This window comes from Rhizophagus irregularis, chromosome 27, assembly GCF_026210795.1.
Source record: "Rhizophagus irregularis chromosome 27, complete sequence".
Classification (NCBI taxonomy): Eukaryota; Fungi; Glomeromycota; class Glomeromycetes; order Glomerales; family Glomeraceae; genus Rhizophagus; species Rhizophagus irregularis.
In genome coordinates, this window is record NC_089455.1 from 559,660 (window position 1) to 581,176 (window position 21,517).

General features: G+C 28.1%; 3 protein-coding genes across 3 annotated transcripts; 1 reads left to right on the plus strand and 2 right to left on the minus strand.

The window, feature by feature from the left end:
- Nucleotides 1-10,745: 10,745 nt before the first annotated feature.
- OCT59_018032 (uncharacterized protein) lies at nt 10,746-11,633 on the minus strand (the record flags this gene model as incomplete). Its single annotated transcript, XM_066148489.1, has 5 exons — nt 10,746-10,752; nt 10,833-10,984; nt 11,041-11,153; nt 11,275-11,364; nt 11,444-11,633. The coding sequence occupies 5 exons, from the start codon at nt 11,631-11,633 to the stop codon at nt 10,746-10,748; spliced, it is 552 nt and encodes a 183-aa protein (XP_066004415.1).
- Nucleotides 11,634-11,708: 75 nt separating this feature from the next.
- On the minus strand, nt 11,709-13,351 carry OCT59_018033 (uncharacterized protein). Its single transcript, XM_025313636.2, has 4 exons — nt 12,787-13,351; nt 12,318-12,712; nt 12,213-12,253; nt 11,709-12,136 (listed from the first exon to the last, which is right to left on the minus strand). The coding sequence occupies exons 2-4, from the start codon at nt 12,694-12,696 to the stop codon at nt 11,828-11,830; spliced, it is 729 nt and encodes a 242-aa protein (XP_025186984.1). The 5' UTR covers nt 12,697-12,712; nt 12,787-13,351; the 3' UTR covers nt 11,709-11,827.
- Nucleotides 13,352-13,518: 167 nt separating this feature from the next.
- Nucleotides 13,519-15,877, plus strand: OCT59_018034 (uncharacterized protein; the record flags this gene model as incomplete). Its single annotated transcript, XM_066148491.1, has 6 exons — nt 13,519-13,744; nt 13,868-14,114; nt 14,206-15,265; nt 15,341-15,463; nt 15,538-15,754; nt 15,834-15,877. The coding sequence occupies 6 exons, from the start codon at nt 13,519-13,521 to the stop codon at nt 15,875-15,877; spliced, it is 1,917 nt and encodes a 638-aa protein (XP_066004416.1).
- Nucleotides 15,878-21,517: the final 5,640 nt, after the last annotated feature.

Sequence of the window (21,517 nt, forward strand, 5' to 3'; positions counted from 1 at the left end):
TTCTTTAACGAACATTATACCAATGTTCATTTTTTTCTTTTATTTTAGGTTACAGTTTTCCATTATGAAGAACTTTAAAGTATTTAAGAACTTCAAAGATAAATGCTTTAAAGTTCTATTTTTTAATGATCGTTATACTAATGATCGTTTCTTTTATGTTTAGATCCCGGACTGCTGGATTATATATTTCGAAGCTGCTTGCTTCGAAATTTTTTTTATTTGTAGGTCTCCGTTGTTTGTTGGAATCGAACCAACTGAAACAATGTTCCAAACCATTAACAACATGTAAATGTGCAGTAAAGAGATAATAAATAGCAATAACTAGTAATAGATTTCAATTGTATTTGTAAACTTGTTAATATATAATAAAAAAGTAATTTTGATTATATAAATAAATTAATAATTAATGCAATAAATTAATTTGTATTATTGTGACGCAGATTTTTACTGAAAAAAATTGCTGAGGTATTTCGAAGGTTTTTTATTTAAAAATCTGCGCAGAACTTTGTTATTTATAAAATCTGTGCAGTTTTTTATTGGATTTTTCCTCTAATGTTTTGTGCCAGGGTATAAGATCTGCGCAGAAATAATTTCTGAAAATCTGCGCAGATCTGCTCCCTAAAAAATTTCCCGATGGTAATTCTCCAAGAATCGTAGGATCGAAGTTCCAGGCATTATATTTAATCTATTTTGTATTTCATGATCAGTATCATAAATATATATTTGAGCAAATTGAGGTTGGGTTTCAGAATTGGGTAATAAAGAACCAATTCTATGATACATTTCTCCATGAATACGAAAAGTATAAATACCACTAGTACTAGTAATCTGTTGGTCAATTTTTGCTTCTATTGATGTAAAAGATAAAGCAGAATTATATATTCTAATATTTTGTCTAAATGTACATGAGCGTGGATCAGTTTCAGTAAGAAGTATATTAAGAGGTAATGGTAATTCTTGAAGAAAAGGAAGTATTACTTTGCCTTTTGCATAGCAAATACTAAATACTAATAATTTTACTGATTTATTAATTCTTTCATCTAACCACATCATAGCTCCACACTCATTACATTTATAAGTCATATTACCTAATGTATGATGATGTAATCCAAGAGAAATCCATAGATAAATACGTGCTTTTGGAATTGGTAATAATTCAATAATTTCATCAGTAACTTCTTTTGTTCTTTTTGATGATGCTGTATTTTCTTTTTCAATTCTCCTTTTTCGCTTATGATAAGTTCATTGATGGTCAGCCTGAAGTATTTTTTGACATTCTCTAAGTATTTCACTATTCATGTTATTTATATTTTAAAGTTTAAATTAATATAAATTGTAATTTTTTTTGATTTATTTAAATAAATTTAATATATATATATATAATATTAAAAATTTGATTTTTTTAAATTCCACTTTATTTATACTTAAATTTAATAATTTAAATAAAAAAAATTTTAAAATTGAACTTTATTAATATAACTAATAAACTTAATTTTTTTGTTTTACATATTTAGAATTTAAAATGATTTTTTTTTCTTTATAATCCTAAAAAAAAATGCATAAATGGTCTTTTTTTCTTTATAATCCTTAAAAAGATACATAAATTAAAGTAAGTACTGCATTTATAGAAATCAAACAATTTTTGTTAAAATAAAAATTGGCCTCAGAACACTTAGGTTACCAAGATTTTTAACCTTAAGAATCAAAAATGCAATAAGTGGGTTGAGCTCTTCCGGCAGGGTCTACTTCATTAGAGTATCCCTTAGGTCATCAGCCATTAGCATCCAACTGCCTATGACCCAATAATACATCACCACTACCTTCTGATACTACAAGATCCCAAGTATTACATAGGAGTAGAGGTGTGCTCCGGTGAAATCCATTCAATCCGTCATTGATCCGATCAAAAAATGGATCATCCGAATTAAGAATAAATGGATTGCAGATAATCCGGATGGATCCGTTAGATAACATCAGATTGATCGGATATTACACAGATGACCAGATTGACCGGATTGATCAGATAATCTGGTCAAATTCAAACCTTTTTTTTTTTTTTAACATAAATGTTTTTTTTTTAAAAAAAAAACACCTTTTTTTCTTTAGGACGGACTTGGACTTGGACTTCGGAATGACTTGGACAGCTTGAATTTCAAAAAGTAAGTGTAAATTTCTTTTTCTTTTGTCTTGGGAACGTCACTAAACGTTCCTTTACTTTATTTCTTTAGAAGACGCCTGCCTGGAACTCAATTTCGGCTTAGGCTATAAAGGTAAGTTGGGGAGGGTAATTTTGATTTTTTGTTTGTCTTTGGGAACATCATTAACGTTCCTTTTGCTTTTTTTCTTTAGGGGACACCCTTCCGGATTTGGATTTCGGCTTGGGCTATAAAGGTAAGTTGGGGGAGAGTATTTTCAGGTTTTTTTTGTTTTTTGGAACGTCATTAACGTTTCTTTTGCTTTTTTTCTTTAGGTGACGCCCTTCCTAGACCTGGATTTCGGCTTGGGCTATTAAAGTAAGTCGGAGAGGTTATTTTTGGGGTTTTTTTTGTCTTTGGGAACGTATTGACGTTTCTTTTGCTTCTTTTCTTTAGGTGACGCCCTTTCTGGACCTGGATTTCAGCTTGGGCTATTAAAGTAAGTTGGGGAAGGGTTTTTTATCTTTTTTTTTGTCTTTGGGAACGTATTAACGTTCCTTTTGCTTTTTTCTTTAGGTGACACCCTTCCTAGACCTGGATTTTGGCTTGGGCTATTAAAGTAAGTTGGAGAAGTTATTTTTGTTTTTTTTTTGTCTTTAGGAACGTCATTAACGTTCCTTTTGCTCTTTTCTTTAAGTGACGCCCTTCCTGGACCTGGATTTTGGCTTGGGCTATTTAGGTAAGTTGAGGGAGGGTGTTTTGCTTATTTTTTTTTTAGGAACGTCATTAACGTTTTTTTTGCTTCTTTTCTTTAGGTGATGCCCTTCCTAACCCGGATTTCGGCTTAGGCTATTAAAGTAAGTTGGGGAAGTTATTTTTGGGTTTTTTTTGTCTTTGGGAACGTAACTAACGTTCCTTTTGCTTCTTTTCTTTAGAGTTTCTTTCTACTGATTTTGGATTGCAATTTATTAAAGTAAGTTGAGGGAGGGTGTTTTGCTTATTTTGTCTTTGGGAACGTAACTAACGTTCCTTTTGCTTCTTTTCTTTAGGTGACGCCCTTCCTGGATCTGGATTTCAGCTTGGATTATTAAAGTAAGTTGGGGAAGGGTTTTTTATCTTTTTTTTGTCTTTGGGAACGTATTAATGTTCCTTTTTCTTTTTTCTTTAGGTGACGCCCTTCTAAGACCCTGGATTTTTGGGTTGATAACTTTATTAGTCTCTATTACTGCGAAAGTCGAGAGGATCTTCTCTGAAATTAATGGTAAACTTACCGCAAAACTTAATACCAAAATTTCTAATTAATTCACCACACGTCTATCCTTGGCTTGGGTTATTAAAGTATGTTGGGGAGGGTATTTTTGGTTTTTTTTGTCTTTAGGAACGTAACTAACGTTCCTTTTGCTTCTTTTCTTTAGGAGGACGCCTTTTGGATTTGGATTTCGGCATGGGTTATAAAGGTAAGTTGGGGGAAAGGTATTTTTGTTTTTTTGTTTTTAGGAACGTAATTAACATTCCTTTTGCTTCTTTTTTAAGGACTGGCATTAACCTTCTTGGACCTGGATTTCGGCATGGGTTATAAAGATAAGTCGGAGAGGGGATTTTTTTGTTTTTTTAGTCTTTGGATAGTCTCTTCTTTTTTTTTCTTTAAGGGTCTTCAAACTGGTTCGATCCAAATCTTAAACTTTTTATAAATATTGTGTCAACTAATTTGTTAAAAACCATTTGTAATAACGTAAAAATAAATACTATGTTTATTATTAAAAAATTCCTAATTGTTAATTAATATTAATAAAAGTATTAAGTAGAAAAAACTGAATTCAGATTCATCAGATTTACCAGATTGACCGGATTATTCAGATATCCAGTCAACCATCCGGTCAAATTGGTGAGCAAGTATTGACCGGATATCTGATGATCCATTCAGTCAATCCGATGAATCATCTGGATCAATCTGAATCCAGTCAAATTTCGGATGGATGACTGGATATCCGGATTGACTGGATTCGGAGCATACCTCTACATAGGAGCATGACACTTTCACTATGTGCATACCTTGCTTTCATGATACGGTCTACCAAGGACCCTGGACATCACATATATAACTCATAACTGATCTGCATGAATTTAAGTACTTTTTGCTCCTGCTAAAATAGACCTAATTTGCTAAAAATCAAATTATCACATTTCAAATCTATATCTTAATTTGCTAAAACTCAAAATATGAGTTAATAATCTTTTTTTTTTATTATTAATAAAAAAATAAATGATTAATATAAATTAAACTGCCAATTTTTATAATTAAAATATGTAGATTATGGATAAAATAATAATTAATAAAAATAATAAATTAAATAAATAATTATTAAAAAATAAAATGTTGCGAAACTAAACAGACGGTTTTTGGCCCGCATTATGCTTAATTTTGGCCGGAATTATACTTAATTTTGGCCAAAATATGACCCAGACCCCGAAACCAATATTTTTAAAAATATTATTTATAAAGTTAAAAACAAAGGATAAGTTAAATTTAAAAAAAAAGTACCAATTTGCTCAAATATAAAATATGACTTTGTAAAATCAATACAATTTGCTAAAACTCATAATTATGACTATTAATTAATTTTCAATCAATTTACTCTTTCTAAAATTATGAGTTTAACCTAATTTTGATTGAATTTGCTAAAACTCAAATATGAGTTATATATGTGATGTCCGGGGTCCTGCCTACCATATAGAGGTCTTAATGGTGTATTTCATCAGCAGGTCAAAAAAACTCTCGAATGATCTCCTAATTACAGTAGTACCTTGTAATCTACATATAGTTTTCATTTTAGTTGGTTCTCATGGGTGAGTCTTTTTTCATTTTCATTGTTTCTTTTTTTTATTTGTTAAAGAAAAAATGAAATAAAAAAAAAACGAGTTAAAAAAAAAAGGAAATTTTTTTTGTAAAACGAAAAGAACAGTTGATAAGGGAGGAAAAAAAATGTTTTTTTTTTTAAAATGAAAAAGAATGATCAATAAAGAGACAAAAACAAAATAATAATTTTTTTTTAATGAAGGGACTGAAAAAAAAACAAAAAATTTAAAAAAAAAAGGATTTTTTTTTAAACGAAATGAATGACCAATGAGAAAGAAAAAAAATGCATTTTTTTTTAAAAAAAAAATGAAAGGGGGGAAGTTAATTTTTCATAAACGGAAAAAAAAATTCTGATTTAATTGAGCTATTCGAAGTAATTAAATATATCAGTTGATGTAAAATAAGTATTTACTTTAATATCCCGCACTAAATACACAATATACGCCAAATTTTTTTTATTTTACGGGTTAATGAAGACTCACTGAATCCAGAGGATGCCTTTGGTGATTTCTTGTATGAAACGAAGCTTATCAAAATATGTTAAGTCTTTGTTGTATTCAAGATACTCTCGCAAGCTCCTCGCTTTGAAATTTAAGGTGAGTTATTGTTTTTCGTTCTCTTTTTTTTCATTTTCACTTCATTCTAATTTTGTTTCTTTTTAGGTCCTGGTTTTTAGCATTTCGGCTTTTCAGTTAATTATCTAATCTATGAACTAACTGTGGAGAATCAGGATAATCAAACTGCAATATTGGAAATATTGGAGAAAAAAAATTAAAAAATCCTGAACGTCTTTAGAATAAGCTGATTAAGAAATCAAATACTATGTAATAAACTATCAACATGATTAAGCATTTCGGTCCACCTTTCATAGAACGAAGGTACGTCTTTTTTTGTTTAGTTTCTTCATTCTTTTTGGTCTTTTTTCGTTCTTTTCAGTTTTGTTTCATACTTTTTGGTCTTGTTTTGTTTTTTCTAGTCTTGTTTTGGTCTTGTTTTTGGTCTTGTTTCGATCTTTTCAATCTTGTTTCGATCTTATTTTGTTCTTTTCGATCTTATTTTGATCTTTTTAGTCTTATTTTGGTCTTGTTTTTGGTCTTGTTTCGATCTTTTTGATCTTATTTCATTCTTGTTTCGTTCTTTTTGATCTTGTTTTGATCTTGTTTTGATCTTGTTTTGTTCTTTTCGATCTTATTTTGATTTTGTTTTGATCTTTTTGATCTTATTTCAGTTTTATTTTCGGTCTTGTTTTGTTTTTTTCTGATCTTGTTTCGATCTTGTTTTGTTCTTTTTGATCTTGTTTTGATCTTGTTTCATTCTAACTTTTCTCTGTTTTTAGGTTCCGGTTTTTTGGTATTTCGGCTCTTCAGTTCAAAAATATGTCTTTTTTTCGTTTCTTTGTTGTTTTCATTTTTTTCGTTCTAACTTTTCTCTGTTTTTAGGTCCCGGTTCTTTAGTATTTTGGCTCTTCGATTTGAAGGTATATCTTTTTTTCATTTCTTTGTTGTTTCATTTTTTTGTTGCTTTCGTTCTTTTCGTTCTAACTTTTCTCTGTTCTTAGGTCCTGGTTTTTTGGCATTTTGGCTCTTTGGTTCGAAGGTATGTCTTTTTTTTCGTTTCTTTGTTGCTTTTGTTCTTTTTGTTTTAACAAACTCTTTTTTCCTCTTAGGTCCTGGTTCTTTTTTCAACAACTTCGGCACTTTGGCATTTAGTTCCACATTTCGGTTTTAAGATGTGTTCTTTTTTATTTATATTTATTTTCTTTTTCGTTTTCGCTTTGTTCTAACTTATTTTCTCTTAGGTTCCAGTTCTTTCTTTGGCTACTTCGGCACTTTGTCATTTCAGTTTTACATACAGGTGGGTCCTTTTTTTTTGTTTTTTTTTGTTTTATAAATCATTTCTAACTTCTTTTTCTTTTTTTTTTTTTTTGTTTACTTCTTTCAGTTCTTCTTTCTTTTTGTTTCTTTTTTGTTTTTTTTTACTGCGTTTTTTTTATTTTTTTTTAAGAAAAAGGAAAAAGGAAATGACTAAACGCGTAATTATTTTTGACATGTTATATATACATAAATATCAAGATTGGTACTTTTGCGCACGATGTGGTCATACAATTGTAAATGGTTAATTTATATGGGTAGTCTAAACATAACGTCTACGTGATTGCAGTATTTTTAAATATTTAGATAAATGTATAATAACTTTGGCTTTAGTTTAACTTATAAATAAAATTTATTTTTATTTTTTATATTTGCAAAAAATAAAATTAGCCAATCAATTTAAAATATTAAAAACATTAAATTTATAAATTATTTTTTAAAGAGATGATTTAATCTGAATTATAATAATTCAGGATAATAAGTTAGTAAAATTCATAATAAAATATATTATAAAAAATTTTTGCTTAAAAATTTATATAAAAATAAATTTGAACAATTAATGATAGAAAAAACTGCTTATTAATAGATTTTTTTTGCAGAATTATACTGTATATAACTATAGTTGTTTCTGAAATTCAATTGGCAAATCCGAAATCCAAAATTACGAAATCGTAATTAATTACGTAATTACATAATTAATTACGTGTTACAAAGTTAATTACGTATTCCAAAATTCTGAAATTTGCATAATAGTGTGAAATTGCGAATATCTCGGGATCTAGTGAACAGATTTCGATGATCTTACTACCATTCGATTCGTCTCATCGAGGCGTATCTAATGATATGTGTTTCATTTCTATAGCACCGATATTGATGGAGTAAAATTACTATAAACATTTAATGAATTTTGGTGTCTGAGCACGATCTAGTGATTAGATTTGAATGAATTTACCACCATTCGATTCGTCATGACGAGACGATTCTAATGGCGGTAAGATCATCTTTCTAGCATTGAAATTGGCGGAGCTATTACGCTATAAATATTTAAAAGTTATTAGTATCGGATCGCGATCTAGTGATTGGATTTAAATGATCTTACTACCATTAGAATCGTCTTATCAAGACGAATCAAATGGTAGTAAGATCATCCAAAACGGATCACTGGGTGCCAAGTTATTATTTGTTAAAGTTTTTATATATAAATCGGCCAAAATTAAGGCTAATTCTGGCCAAATATTTTCGTAATACGAAATTAATTACGGAGTCCGAAATCAATTACGGAATACGGAGTTTTTCTAATGAATTACTTAATAATTACAGAATTATGTAATTACGTATTTTCGTAATACTAAAATAATTTCGGACACAAGTATATATATAACCTTTTATTATAATTTTTTTACTAATGATTTAGGTTTAAGTATTATTTTATATTGCTTTAACATTTAATAAAATTTATAATAATATATTTTATAAAACAAAATATTTCAATTAAATACTTATATTTTACAAATTAAATATATAGCATTAGTATTTTTATTCCTATTTTAGGATTTTGATAATTGGGATTAAGGGTTATTTGGGAAGTGGGCTTTTTCTTGTTAATAGTTGTTGTTTGAGGGGTTTGAAGTGATAGACGGAGGCTTGGTGTTTATTACCCTTTTTACTTAGTTTTTCCCTTAGGGTTTTCTGAGGTTATGACTTTCCTTTTTGTTTTTTAGTTTTTTCATTTTCCTGGAATTTCAGCATTTTCACTCTTAGTTTCAGTTTCTTTTGGGGGAGCTGGGGTATTGGAATGTTGATCATCTGGCTGAAGGTTTGGTGTTACTTAACTTTTTTGGATTTATGTAGATCGGTCTATTTAGGAGGGCTGATGGGATTGGTGGATTTTAGTTTTTAATTTTTACTAATCAAGTTGATCAGCGGTTGATACATCAAAAGTACTAATATTAGATTGCTTACAATGTCATTGACTGGATCTGGTGTATCCGCTTAGATTTAGTAAAATACCGTAATATTGGGAAGTGCATCTCCTATCGCTGTGAGCTTTTATTCCATTTCGTGCCTCCTCTATATAAGGACTTCATAGGGATTATGAAGGGGTTTGGCTTTTATTTTTGTTTGTTTTTAATGTTAATACAATGGTAATATGGATTCTTGGTGGTTGCATCCTTATGGGTGGGTATAACTAATTTAGAAAATAGTTTTCATTGTTGTTAACTAATTTTAATGTAAGCATATATAAATTATAAAATTAAAATAAAAAAAAAAAAGATAATTGGGATTAAGATTTTAGGTGTTAGAATTTTATACTAAACTTATTATAATATATTAATTAATAACAAATAATTTACTATTTAATAATTTATTAATAATATTAAATTCCAATTATTTTGAGTTGTTTTAAATAATATTAGTTTTATTTAAATAAAAATTGTAATAGTAAAACCTTTATTTAATTATATTTTGCTATAGTATTATTAGATTATTACAGTCAACTCTCTATAAATGCACCCTTTATAAAAAAATTTTATATAGTTTACTTATAAAATTTTTGTATTACCTTAATTTTAGATTAATATCATATAAATTTATATGTATTCTATAAATGCACACCCTTTTTAAATATACTCTTATATCTGACACTGGTAAAAAAATGGTCTATCCTACACATATCCTACACATATCTTACATATATCGGGTACTCAAAATGTAGAAAATCATACACAAATAATACACGTATCATATACGTATCAAGTACTTATATATATAGTATACCTATCGAATATACTGATAATATATGTATGATATATATATTAGTACCCGATATGTGTATGATATGTGTATTATTTGTGTATGATTTTCTACATTTTGAGTACCCAATATGTGTAAGATATGTGTAGGATAAATCATTTTTTTACCAGTGTGATTCCAAGGGGGATGCATTTATAGAAAGTTGACTGTATATTTTTGCTACCAATATAATCAATTGCATACAGTATTTTTAAATTATGAAATTAGATGAAATTGTATAAATATAATGAAAATTTATATTTTAGCTAATTAAAGCTATTTTAATAAATTTGCTATATCAATTTAAAGAAAATATTTAATGATTGACTAGTAAGAATAAGTATAGTATAAAAAATATAATATTAAAAATCTTAAAGGTTTTATTTAAATTATATTAGTAGTAAGAACTAAGAAGATAAAAGTATAAAAAAAAAAATTTTAAATTAATAAAAATTAATTTTAATAATTACTACTGTTTTTTAAAAAAATAAGAGCAGAAATTAAAAAAAAATTTATTGGCAATTTAAAATTATACAAGTCTATTTTTCTATTTAGTAAACTGAAAATACTGTACAATTTGTCAATTAAAACTTAGACAATAAATATAAAAATATGAAAAATGATAATACTTTATAAGAACTGCTGCTTGGCTATAGAACACAATACTTCTAAGACATACTTCTACCTCTAGCTTATAATTTTAAAGAGAATTGAACCTATTTATAAGTATTCAACAATGAATTCAAGTTGTATATTATACAAATTATCAAATTATCTAAAAAAAAGGATCAAAAGGAGATGGAAAAAAGAAGTGACAAAAAAGAAAAGAAAAAAATAAACATTAATGTGACCTACTTATTTTTACCAATATGAATTCATATCTTATTATTAGGAGAATGGGCTGTATTTAATTTGTTAATTTGTTTTATATATAAATGCTGTAGAATAGGCATTTGTAAAATTATAGTATTTCAATTTAGTTTACTGCAAATTTATTAAAATTATAAATGTATATTATATGTATGATATACTTTATTAACAGAAATGGCTTTCAATTAAAGAAAAAATAAGCAAAATATGACATGTTTTCTAGGATCTTTAAAAAAATAACATTTATTAGTTATGCTAATATAATAAAGAAATTATCATTAATCATAAAAATGTCATGTAAGTTACAAATTATAAAAAGGTTTTTCATTCCAGCGTGGTTTCCTACGTTGAGCACGAGCAGCTTGAACAGAATAAGCACTACCGTCAATGTAAACATTTCCTTTCTTTATAGCAGCATCGTACGTTTCAAATGATTCGAAAGTAACGAAAGCACAACTCTAAATTATAAAAAAATTAATAAAAATCATACCGAGATCCGTTAAATAAACATTACCTTACTGATTACCAAATCCATATGAATTACACGACCAAATTGCTCTTCCAATATCCTTCTCAATTTAGTCTTAGTTATATCAGGTTTAACGGATCCAATAAAAACGCGATATTCTAAAGGATAAATAGGAAATTAGTTAAATGGAATACATCTGGAAAACGCGAAGAAAATTTTCTTTCTTTCCTTTGCCTTCATATGGATTTGCTTGATTAGCATGAATCCAATCGCAATCACCCTCTATGTCAATAAAATCCAATTTAGCGTTACCGCTGCCACAACTATATCCATTATTATTATTATACTCATTGAACGGTCTCCCATTCGCTACATTCATTACACAATAAAATTGATACATTTTAAACAAATAAAATATGTATAAACTGCAAACTTTATTATTGCATACTTGTAGGGTGTTTAGGATAATCTTTCAACACCGTTATTAAATCCTTTTGTGACTTGATTAAAGCATCTTTATACGAGATTAAAGCTTCTTGTAACTGGGCTATTTTGTCTTCTTTCGACCTAATAACCGCGTCCTTCAGCTCAATTTGTAACTTTAATACATCACAGTTAGAACATTTTTGGTGTCCCATTGTAATAACGTAATAACAAATATGCAACACGAAAATGACGAAAATGGCAATGGCAGTGAAATGATTTTTAGTCGCGTCTTCAAAAATATTTACGGAAATATATTTGATTGATCTGTGATTACTGAGAATTTATTATTAAATATGATTGGTTGGTTTCGTGTAACACACGGGTACTTCGCGTCTTCACATTTAAATTATAATTTTGCGTATTTCCAATTTTTCACGCTCATATAATTAACCCCTTCAACATACATTTCTTGTTTCAATGACCCATAAATAGCTCCAGCTTTCGCTTTACCAGACCATTTTAATCCCAACTCTTTTGCTTTTCCTAATAATTCACTCTCTGATGCTAAAACATCTACAAGTTCTTTTTCTAATGCTTCTTTTGCTGCGAATCTATGAGCTTGTAAAATACAATCTCGATAAGTTTTAGGTGTCATTTTAATACGAACTATAGCTGCCATCCCGGGATGAAGAGGAGAGGGAATGTCAACTTCATTCTTGTAAAAAAAAGTATCCAGAAATGTCAATCAGTAATATATATTGAATAATGAATATTTAATATTGGTCACGTACCATACACAAATACCCTCTATCATTTCTCATAACACGATAATCTATTTAAAATTATTATAAAGCTTAATCAAAGTTAAAATTAAATCAAATTTCCATTTTTCTTACCATGTGCCAAGGCTAACATGAATCCTCCAGCAAAAGCATGTCCATTGATTGCAGCAACAGTAGGGATGGGAAACGTTAAAATTCTTACTAATAGTTTTAAATAATAATCGTCAAAAAATCCTGGTGTAGTAATGGCATGTTCCAAATCTAACCCATTACTAAAAAATTTTCCTTCTCCTGTAGTGATAAGCGCAGCAGGTTCGCCATCTTCCTGTTCACGAACTTTTTCTATTTCGTCCAAAGCTCCAAAAAGTGCTTCAATAAATTTTGTATTAAATCGATTTTCTCCGGTTTTCATTGTCAAAATAAATAATGGTCCTTCTCGAACAAGTGTAACCATTTGATTAGATGCATCAGGAAAAGCGGTTTTTAAATTCATTTTCGAAATTCGTTGTCTGTAAAGTATATTTCTAATGTTTAAAATATATCTCTTGAATTTAACTTTTGAACTGATGTAAGATCAATATACCTTTACGATTGTCCTATCAAAGATTTGTGTTTTTGAAGAATAAAATTTTGCGAAAGGATTATTCTTATTTTATATTTTAAATAAGGTAATTGGTATCACTTATATTACATTATCTTGATGATCTTCTATAAAAAAAGGAATCTGAAAATATTCAAATGTTAAAAAACACTACAAGTGGATCTAATCATCTAAATGTGAAGCAATATTAAATAAAATATTATACGATTGAATCATAGGAATATAAGCGCGTCGTTTTTAATAACTTTATGTAGTATTATAACAATAATAAGCTAACAGGTAACGATTTCGTGATAAAAACAATTGTCAATATAAAATGGAAAAAATAAAACAGTTCGCTTTATTTTAACAACTTATACTTTTTTTCATGTGACAAATGCCATTCATGGATTGCTGGAAAGTTGAAAATGCTTTGGCATTCAGTCCAATTCCAATAAAATTATTAGAAGCTCATGGAAATATGTATATGTAAAATAATATTTATTGTGTTATTGAAATTGGGATTGAAAGGGATTGAAAGGTCAAGGAATTATTGGAAGCTTTCAAGAACATTACTGAATGCCCAATCGAACGAAACGCGTGAATTGTTTGCAACTTCTAAACTGCATAACTATGACATCACTCCGATCACATCGATCACATCATTCACATGATTTTGGTCTACAATAAAAGGATAAAAAAAGATAAAGTACAGAAAAACTTCTTTTTATGAACATGGAACACCAAAGGATCCGGATTAGTCACGGTTCATACTCTCAAGTAAATAAACTTCTCGTTCAGAGAGAATTATATCCAAACCAGAAGCCATACACAAAAGCATTTTATTCAGATCCTTATGTTGTTAAACGTTTTAGTAAACCCGTGAGTCTCACAGGTCATGACGGGTGTGTAAATACTGTCATATGGAACGACGCAGGTAACCTTATACTGTCAGGCTCAGGTATGTACAAATTACAATGGGCTAGTTTCAAGAATAATCACTAAAAACTTATTATCAAATTTTATTAGTAGAAATTATTATATGGCTGAGTTGATTAATTATCTTTTTTCTACTTTTGATTAGATGATTGTCGTCTTAAGATATGGTCTCCATTTGATAGACCTGAAAAACCTCTCGTCCATTCAATACCATCAGGCCATACTTCAAACATCTTTTCTGCTAAATTTATGCCAAAGACGAATGATCGACATATAGTTTCATGCGCTTGTGATGGAATTGTTAGGTTCACTGATCTTAACGATTATATTGCTAATTCTCCTTCACATAGTTGGCGTCCTTCACCAGAATTTCGATGTCACAGTAATATGGCGTAAGTTTTTATTCATATACTTGTTAGGGTATCATCCGTTAGTTTTGAATCGCGTCTTAAGATATATTTTATTTCGTTATATTTGAGATAGATATGAAGTTTTGCCTGATCCCGATGATTCAAAGGTGTTTTTCTCTTGTGCCGAAGACGGCCGAATAAATAAATACGATCTCCGCATGAACACATCTTGTAATCGCGAACCTTGTAAACGTCACACATTTTTAGATTTGAACGTTAATCATAATCCGAGAAAGCGTGCTAGTAATCAACAATCTAGTGATAATAATGAGGATCGTTCACAAAGCGAACCGGAGTCAGAACAACGATCAGAACGTAGAAGACGACCTTTTGCATTTCGGGCGGGTTCAGATATGAGTGTTACGGCTATATCAATCAGACCAGATTATCCTGTTTATTTGGCTGCTGCATGTGGAGATGATACTATACGTATTTATGATCAACGATTTGTGAGGTCATCATCGCCTTATCATCGAGATGTTCAAGTATATCAGTTTATTCCTACAGTAATGCGTCAAGACCCATCGAAGCGCCATCAAATGACTAGTTTGAAATTCGATCCAAATGGTGGAGGTGATTTATGTGCTAGTTACAGTAGTGATAAAATTTATTGGATTAGACCTGGAGCTGGTCTAGTCGATAATCCAAAAAAGATGAGAAAAGGCGCAGTGAGAATATCGAAAAGGGAAAAACAAGGTGATTCAGATAATCATTCGGAGGATAAAATGAAAGTAGATAATATGCAAGTAGATAATATTAATATGAACGAAGAAAAGACAAAAGAAGAAAATTTGTTTGATTTTGTTGGAGAGAGAGATACGATTCCAACTTCTGAAAATATTAAGGATCAAGTTGATATTATGAACGAAGAAAAGACAAAAAAAGAAAAATTAATTGATTTTGTTGGAGAGAGAGATACAATTCCAACTTCTGAAAATATTAATAATAATATTAATGAAATTAGACAAAATTTATATGCCGAAATGCAAAATATGAACGATATAAAGGACGAACAAGAAGAGTATGAAGATGATTACATGTATAGCTCTGATGAAGAGGATAACGATATGGAAGAAACACACGATGAAGACGTAGCTATGACTTATACTGGTCATTTAAATTCCAGAACTATGGTGCGTTTGAATTAATTATCATTCTGATTATATTTTGGAGAAACATTAATTAAATCTAATATAAATTGATATTAGATTAAAGAGGCATATTTCTTTGGTGCAAAATCAGAATATATTCTTTCTGGTTCGGATGACCGTCGTATATTTATATGGAATAAGTTAACGGGAAAAATAGTAAATTCATTTATTGGTGACCACGTAAGAGTTATTTACTCCCTTCTAAGATTCAATCATCTTTGCAACAGTACTAACCTAATTTTTTGTTATATTAGAAAGTTGTAAATTGTGTTCAACCACATCCATATTATCCGATTATATGTACTTCTGGAATTGATTACGACATAAAACTTTGGTATCCTGAAGGAGAAGAAAATGATATTTCAAATCTTGAGGAAGTTATGAGAGAATCACGGCAAGAAAATAATGATTGGGGTGGTAATGTCTTAGTTTTACCCTTAAATCAATTAAATCAATTTATGCAATTTTTTGGTAGGTTTTTTATTTTAATTAAATTTTTTTAATATTAATTTTAATAAATAACTTAATTCTTTTCTCCTTTTCTTTTTAGCTTTATTAGGTAATGATTCCGGAAGTATTTTTGATTTTGAATAATCAATCATCAACATTTAAGTAGTATATACTATTATATTTAATTGTTTTATAGTTTATGGTATAATCCATTTAGTATTAACACAATTTTGGACATTAGATTATAATATTTACTTTGTATTTTAGTCTTGTGGGTTTGATAAATGAACAATATTTTTAGTAATATATATATATATATATATTTATTATTTGTAACCGTGTTTTACGCGTGTTCTTCATTTTTTAAAAAAAACAACAAACAAAAATTTAAAAGATTTTTTTTTTTGTGTTCAGAGTTTTTAATGCCAATTATTTTTTTTATATATAAAGTACGAAAATTCAGAAAAATGCCAGATTTTTATGCGAAAATTTTATGCGAAAATAATAAATGCGAAAAATGTAAAGGTTGTGTTAACGGATATTGTAGGAAAAGATGAACTTTTTGTTACTTTCTACAAATTCCTCTCTTTGATGGAGAGAAATTAAACTAGGACTCTTCTAAATATCTAATTAAAATTTCCTAATGGAAGAACTAAAAGGAAATAATAAAAAAAAAAGTCGAATCTTTTCCTTCAATTTAAAAAAAGTAAAAGAAAAATTTCATATTTTGCGTAAAAAGAAAGAAAAAAAAAAGAGAATCCTATCACGGTCAAAATCGGAAAAAAACTTATTAAATTATGTTGGTGGAAAAATTATATAAAGAAAATAAAAAAAAAAATATATATAAATGATTGAGGTTTTTTATAATTTAAAATTCAATTATAAAAATTAGAATTAAAGAAATAATAAAACCTAATATAAATGAAAGATTGAAAATTTTTTCATAAAATGTAAAAAGATTGAAAAAAAAAAAGGTTTCTTTTTTTTTTTGATAGGAACTTTCTTTTTCTTTTTTTCTCCTCGAAAAAAAAAAAATTATGATGCGAAAAAGATTAAGAAGAATGCATATATGAAAAATTATGATGTAAAAATGGAAAAAGAACTAAATGAAGTAAAATTATCTATATAAAAAAATTTGTCGTGTGAAAGTAAATCTAAAAAAAAAATTTTCGAATTTTTTTTTATAAAATGAAATATATTCTCGTCTATTATTAAGATAAAAAATTGTTGGGATAGAAAAAAATGATTAAAAATTTTTTTTTTTTTTTGACCCTTTTTCCCTTAGAATAAAAAAAAAATATATTTTTGTTTTGAACTTTTGTAAGAAAGGGAACGCTGATGTCAATTTCTTTATAATTCTTCTATTATTTTAGCAACCTCCCTATCATCTAATCTTAATCATTATGGAAGAACATTATGAAAGAGTATTTATGGAAGAACATTTTTTTTTTTTTACAATGTGAAAAGGGAAAAGGACTAAAAAAAATCATTTCATTTTCATTTTTCATAAAGTGTTGAAATACTAGTGATCCTAATCAATAAAACATCACGAATGTCGATATCTTGTTCCTCGTAAAAACTATTTTCTTTTTCCCAACAAGGATATAAGGGGGGGGGGAGACGATAAATTTTACTGAAGCAAATGTCACATATAAAAATAAAATAAAAGTGTTCATCGAAAAAAATTAATACGAAAAAAAGTCCGACAATCGCGTCATACTTAAAAAAAAAATTATTTTTCATCTTAATAATTATGACATTCCCACCATTCAACCATGTAAATAATTCTTACATCCCAAAACTTTGAATAATTTCCAACTGAGTAAAAAATTTCGGGAAAAAAATTTACTTTTTTTTTTTAACGGATATTGATTTGGAAAAAAACTAAAGTTGGGGATATAAATTTTGTCAAAAATCATAAAGTATATACTTGTAACTTGTATACCTAACAATTTCTCATAATAGCTCCATGATTCAACATTTTAACACCTTCTACTTCACCATCATATCTAACTTTTTTGACAGGTCTTCCTAATCGATGAACTCTTAAATGTCTTCGCATATTACTTTGAACAGAGAATTTTCTTCCACATCCAGGTTCTGTACATACAAAAGGTTTCTCGCCTGTATGTGAATAAGTATGAATGCGTAGTGAACTTGGACGAGAAAACCTTTTTGAACAATAAGGGCATTGATATCGATTATTGTTAACGCTTGTAGAAGGTACTATTCCAGTAATAGGTGAAGTTAAAGTATCATTAATGATCTTTGTTGATATTGGTGCGCTCAATCTTCTTGTAATAACACTTTCATTATTCAACATTGGAGAAATTGGAGGAAGAGTTGTAGAAACTGTTGATCTTGATTCAAATGAAGGATATGAAGGTTGAATGGTTGTTGGAGAAGTGGTTGAAGATGAATAAGCACGATGTTCAGTATAAGAACGATCATAAGTAACACGTTCTTGATGATATCTTTCAAAACCACGCTCCGGTTGTACATAAGATTGAGAAGCATAAGATTGATGATAGTGAGGAGGTTTACACAAAGGAACTATATTTGAAGCATAAACAGGTGAAGTCGTCTTTTGATAATGATATTCAGAATGTTGTGGATGAACCAATCTAGGGCGTTGCTCCGCTGTAACGTGATTATTATGACTCACATAATCATTAAACGGATTATTAGCCATATCTGGAGATTCTGGTGGCGAAAGCAAAGATTGAATACTATTAGGACGAGAATTTTTTTGTACAATTGTTGTAGTATTCCTATTATTGTTGCTACTATTATTCAAGACACTGTCAAATTGTCCAATAGAAGGAAGTCTTGGTAAATTATTTTGAAAATGATTTCCTTTTTGGTGATATTCGGACATATTATTATTTTCTTCTACTGGAGAAATAAGGTAACCTTTTGGAGAAGGTATGTTCAAAGACAAAGTTGGTAGCTTTCGTGAAGAAGAATTGTTATTAGAGTTAATATATGAATTGGTTGGACTTCGAGGTTCCACCGGAACTTGACGATCTGCATTTCGGTTTCAAATTTAAACAAAATAGGAAAAAAAGAAGGTGATTAGAAATTTTGTAAAAATGCCAAGTAAATTTTAGAACATGATCTGGCGCCATTTTTAATTTTTTTTTTCCCTCATTTCCGGCACATCTCAAAAATAATAGATTCACCGATATAGTAAATTTAATTTTAACCGAAACCAACTAATTTTCATTGAATTTGAAAATCGGAATTACGATTATTTGATTATTTTGTGCATTTGTTTGTTGTTGACATATTTGAACGCCAAATTGCAGTATTTAAATGTATAACAAGAAAAATAAATCATATATCGGGGAAAGTCCGTAATCGTTCAAAATTTTTTTGCGGTCGATATTATGATGATGATTAAATGATGAAATAATAAAATTAAGAGATTAATTTTTAATATTATTTTCTACTCATTTTTTTTTTTTTTTAAAAAAAAAAAAAAAAAAGACTAACTGTTTGTTATGATATGAGTATTGGGGAGTCTATTTGCGGAGGAATCGGAGCAATTATCGGAGAAACCCGTATAAATAAAAATTTCTCATATTCGGATTATTCAGATTCGGCAGTCTATGTTTACATATGGAAGAAAGAAATTCCATAACCACGCACATGACTTGTATTAATATGTCATTAATGTCATTAAAAGTCGACGATCTTTTCAAAATGGGGGAAGAGAAATTTCCGCAGCACTTTCTATTGTTGATATTGTTGATATTGTTGATACTGTGATAACCCGGAATTTCATATCAAGTTTTGATTTTCCTAAAGATCTTCTTCCATAAAGAATTGTCTATGGAAAAAATAATTTTTTCTTTTTTTCTTCTACTTTTTTGCCTTTTTACTTTTTTTGTGTAAACTTTAATAACGAACATCTCGAAAATCTTGTTGATCGTCATCTGTGACCTCAAAGGTAGATCTTTTTCAAGTTCTTGTTTACCAAATTTTTTCCCATCAAAAGTTAAAAAAATTTTGTTATCCAAATAATAAAACCCCAAAAAATTACCAATAACTCCTTTCAAACTAAAAAAGCGCCAAAATCATTTTCCATATTGTGATACATTGTAAAAAAGACCAATCAAAAAGAAAAAAGAAAGAAAGAAAGAAAAAAGGGATAAATAAAATAAAGATTTTCACTTACCACCATTAACACCATTAAACATTTCTACCGAAGATTCCAACAAAAATTTAATAGAAGGAAGAGTGGGAACAGTTGTAGTTTGCATTTTTAAGGTTTAAATTGATAAATAAAAAATTTGATCCAACTTTATAATCGAAAATCGTCGAATCGATTTTTGTTTGTTCTTAATAAAATAAAATGAAATAATCGTTTTTCTTTAAAAAAAAAAATAAGGTAAGTTATTAACGTAAAAAAAAATTTTTTAAGGTGTAAAAAAATAACGTAAAATAAAATAAGCGAATTATTTGATTAATAATACAGAAAAAAAATAAAATAAAATAAGAATGTCCACGAAAAAAAGCGTAAAAAAAAAAAATTTCGTGGAAGAAAAAAGATAACGTCGTATAAGTGCTTTTTAAAAAGAAAATATAATAAACGAAAAAAATCTACGAAAATAAAATCTAACGAAAAGAAAGAAAAAATAAAAAAAAATAAAAAATATCTATAAAAAAAAAACTACGGGAAGAAGAAAGAGAAAAATATAAAAAAGTAAAAAATATATAATATAATAATAAAAAAAAGTATATACGAAAAAAGAAAAAAAAATATGTATATAATATAATAATATATATATATATAACGAAATATTTTATATATTTTTTATATTTTTTTTTTTATGAATTTTTTTTTATTTATAAAACACTTGTAAAAGAAGTTGAGTGTTATAGACACCAACAGTTTAAATGTGAGTTGTAAAAATCACACTATTTATTTATTTTTTTTTTATGGATGAATTTGGATGTTCATTTGACTAACCATAAATTTACGGTCCCGGTAAAAAAAAATTTTTTTTTTTCCTCTCTAGATTACTAAGTAAAATGACGATCCTTTTTTTTTCTTTTAAATACGACTTGAGAGTAACCAACAAACAATCATACTATAGTTTCAGAAATCCATCTGTTTATCGGAGTATTTTCTGACAAGAAATAATAAAATTATCATAATAATATTAACTGAATGGTGTAACACTTAATAAGTAATGCTTGGTTCATATGTTCTGCGGTGACAAGTAAATCAAATATATCGTTGTTATATCAGTGTTACAAATAAAATTTAGTATTGGTACATATTACGTCAAGTCTTTTAGTAATTATTTGCAGGATCTCCAACCACCGCAGATCTAAATTATGACTTTCAATCAACTGATTAACCACATGCAGAGCATAATCTCCTTACCCGCGTTATTAAGGTCATAGCGGGGAATCGCGAGTTCCCGCGGATCGACGGGATCTTCCAATAATATATCTTCATAAAGTTTTCCTTATTCAGTTTATATTTTTTTTTTACCATATGACAAATTATTTGTTTATATAAACAGAAAAAAAAAATATGAATAGGTTGATAATCACATTACATGATAGTAGCATGAAAACATCGTGGTGATCATCATCTGCCTTTTAAAAAAAAAATCTATTTGAACCTTTTTTGCTATTTTATTTATTCAAATAACAAATAATTTTTTTAAATATTCACAATATCGATAGATCTTATTGTTCTCTTTTTTTCTTTTTCCCCAGACAATCGATTTCAATTATTTGACATCTTATATTAAAAGATTTAGTCAC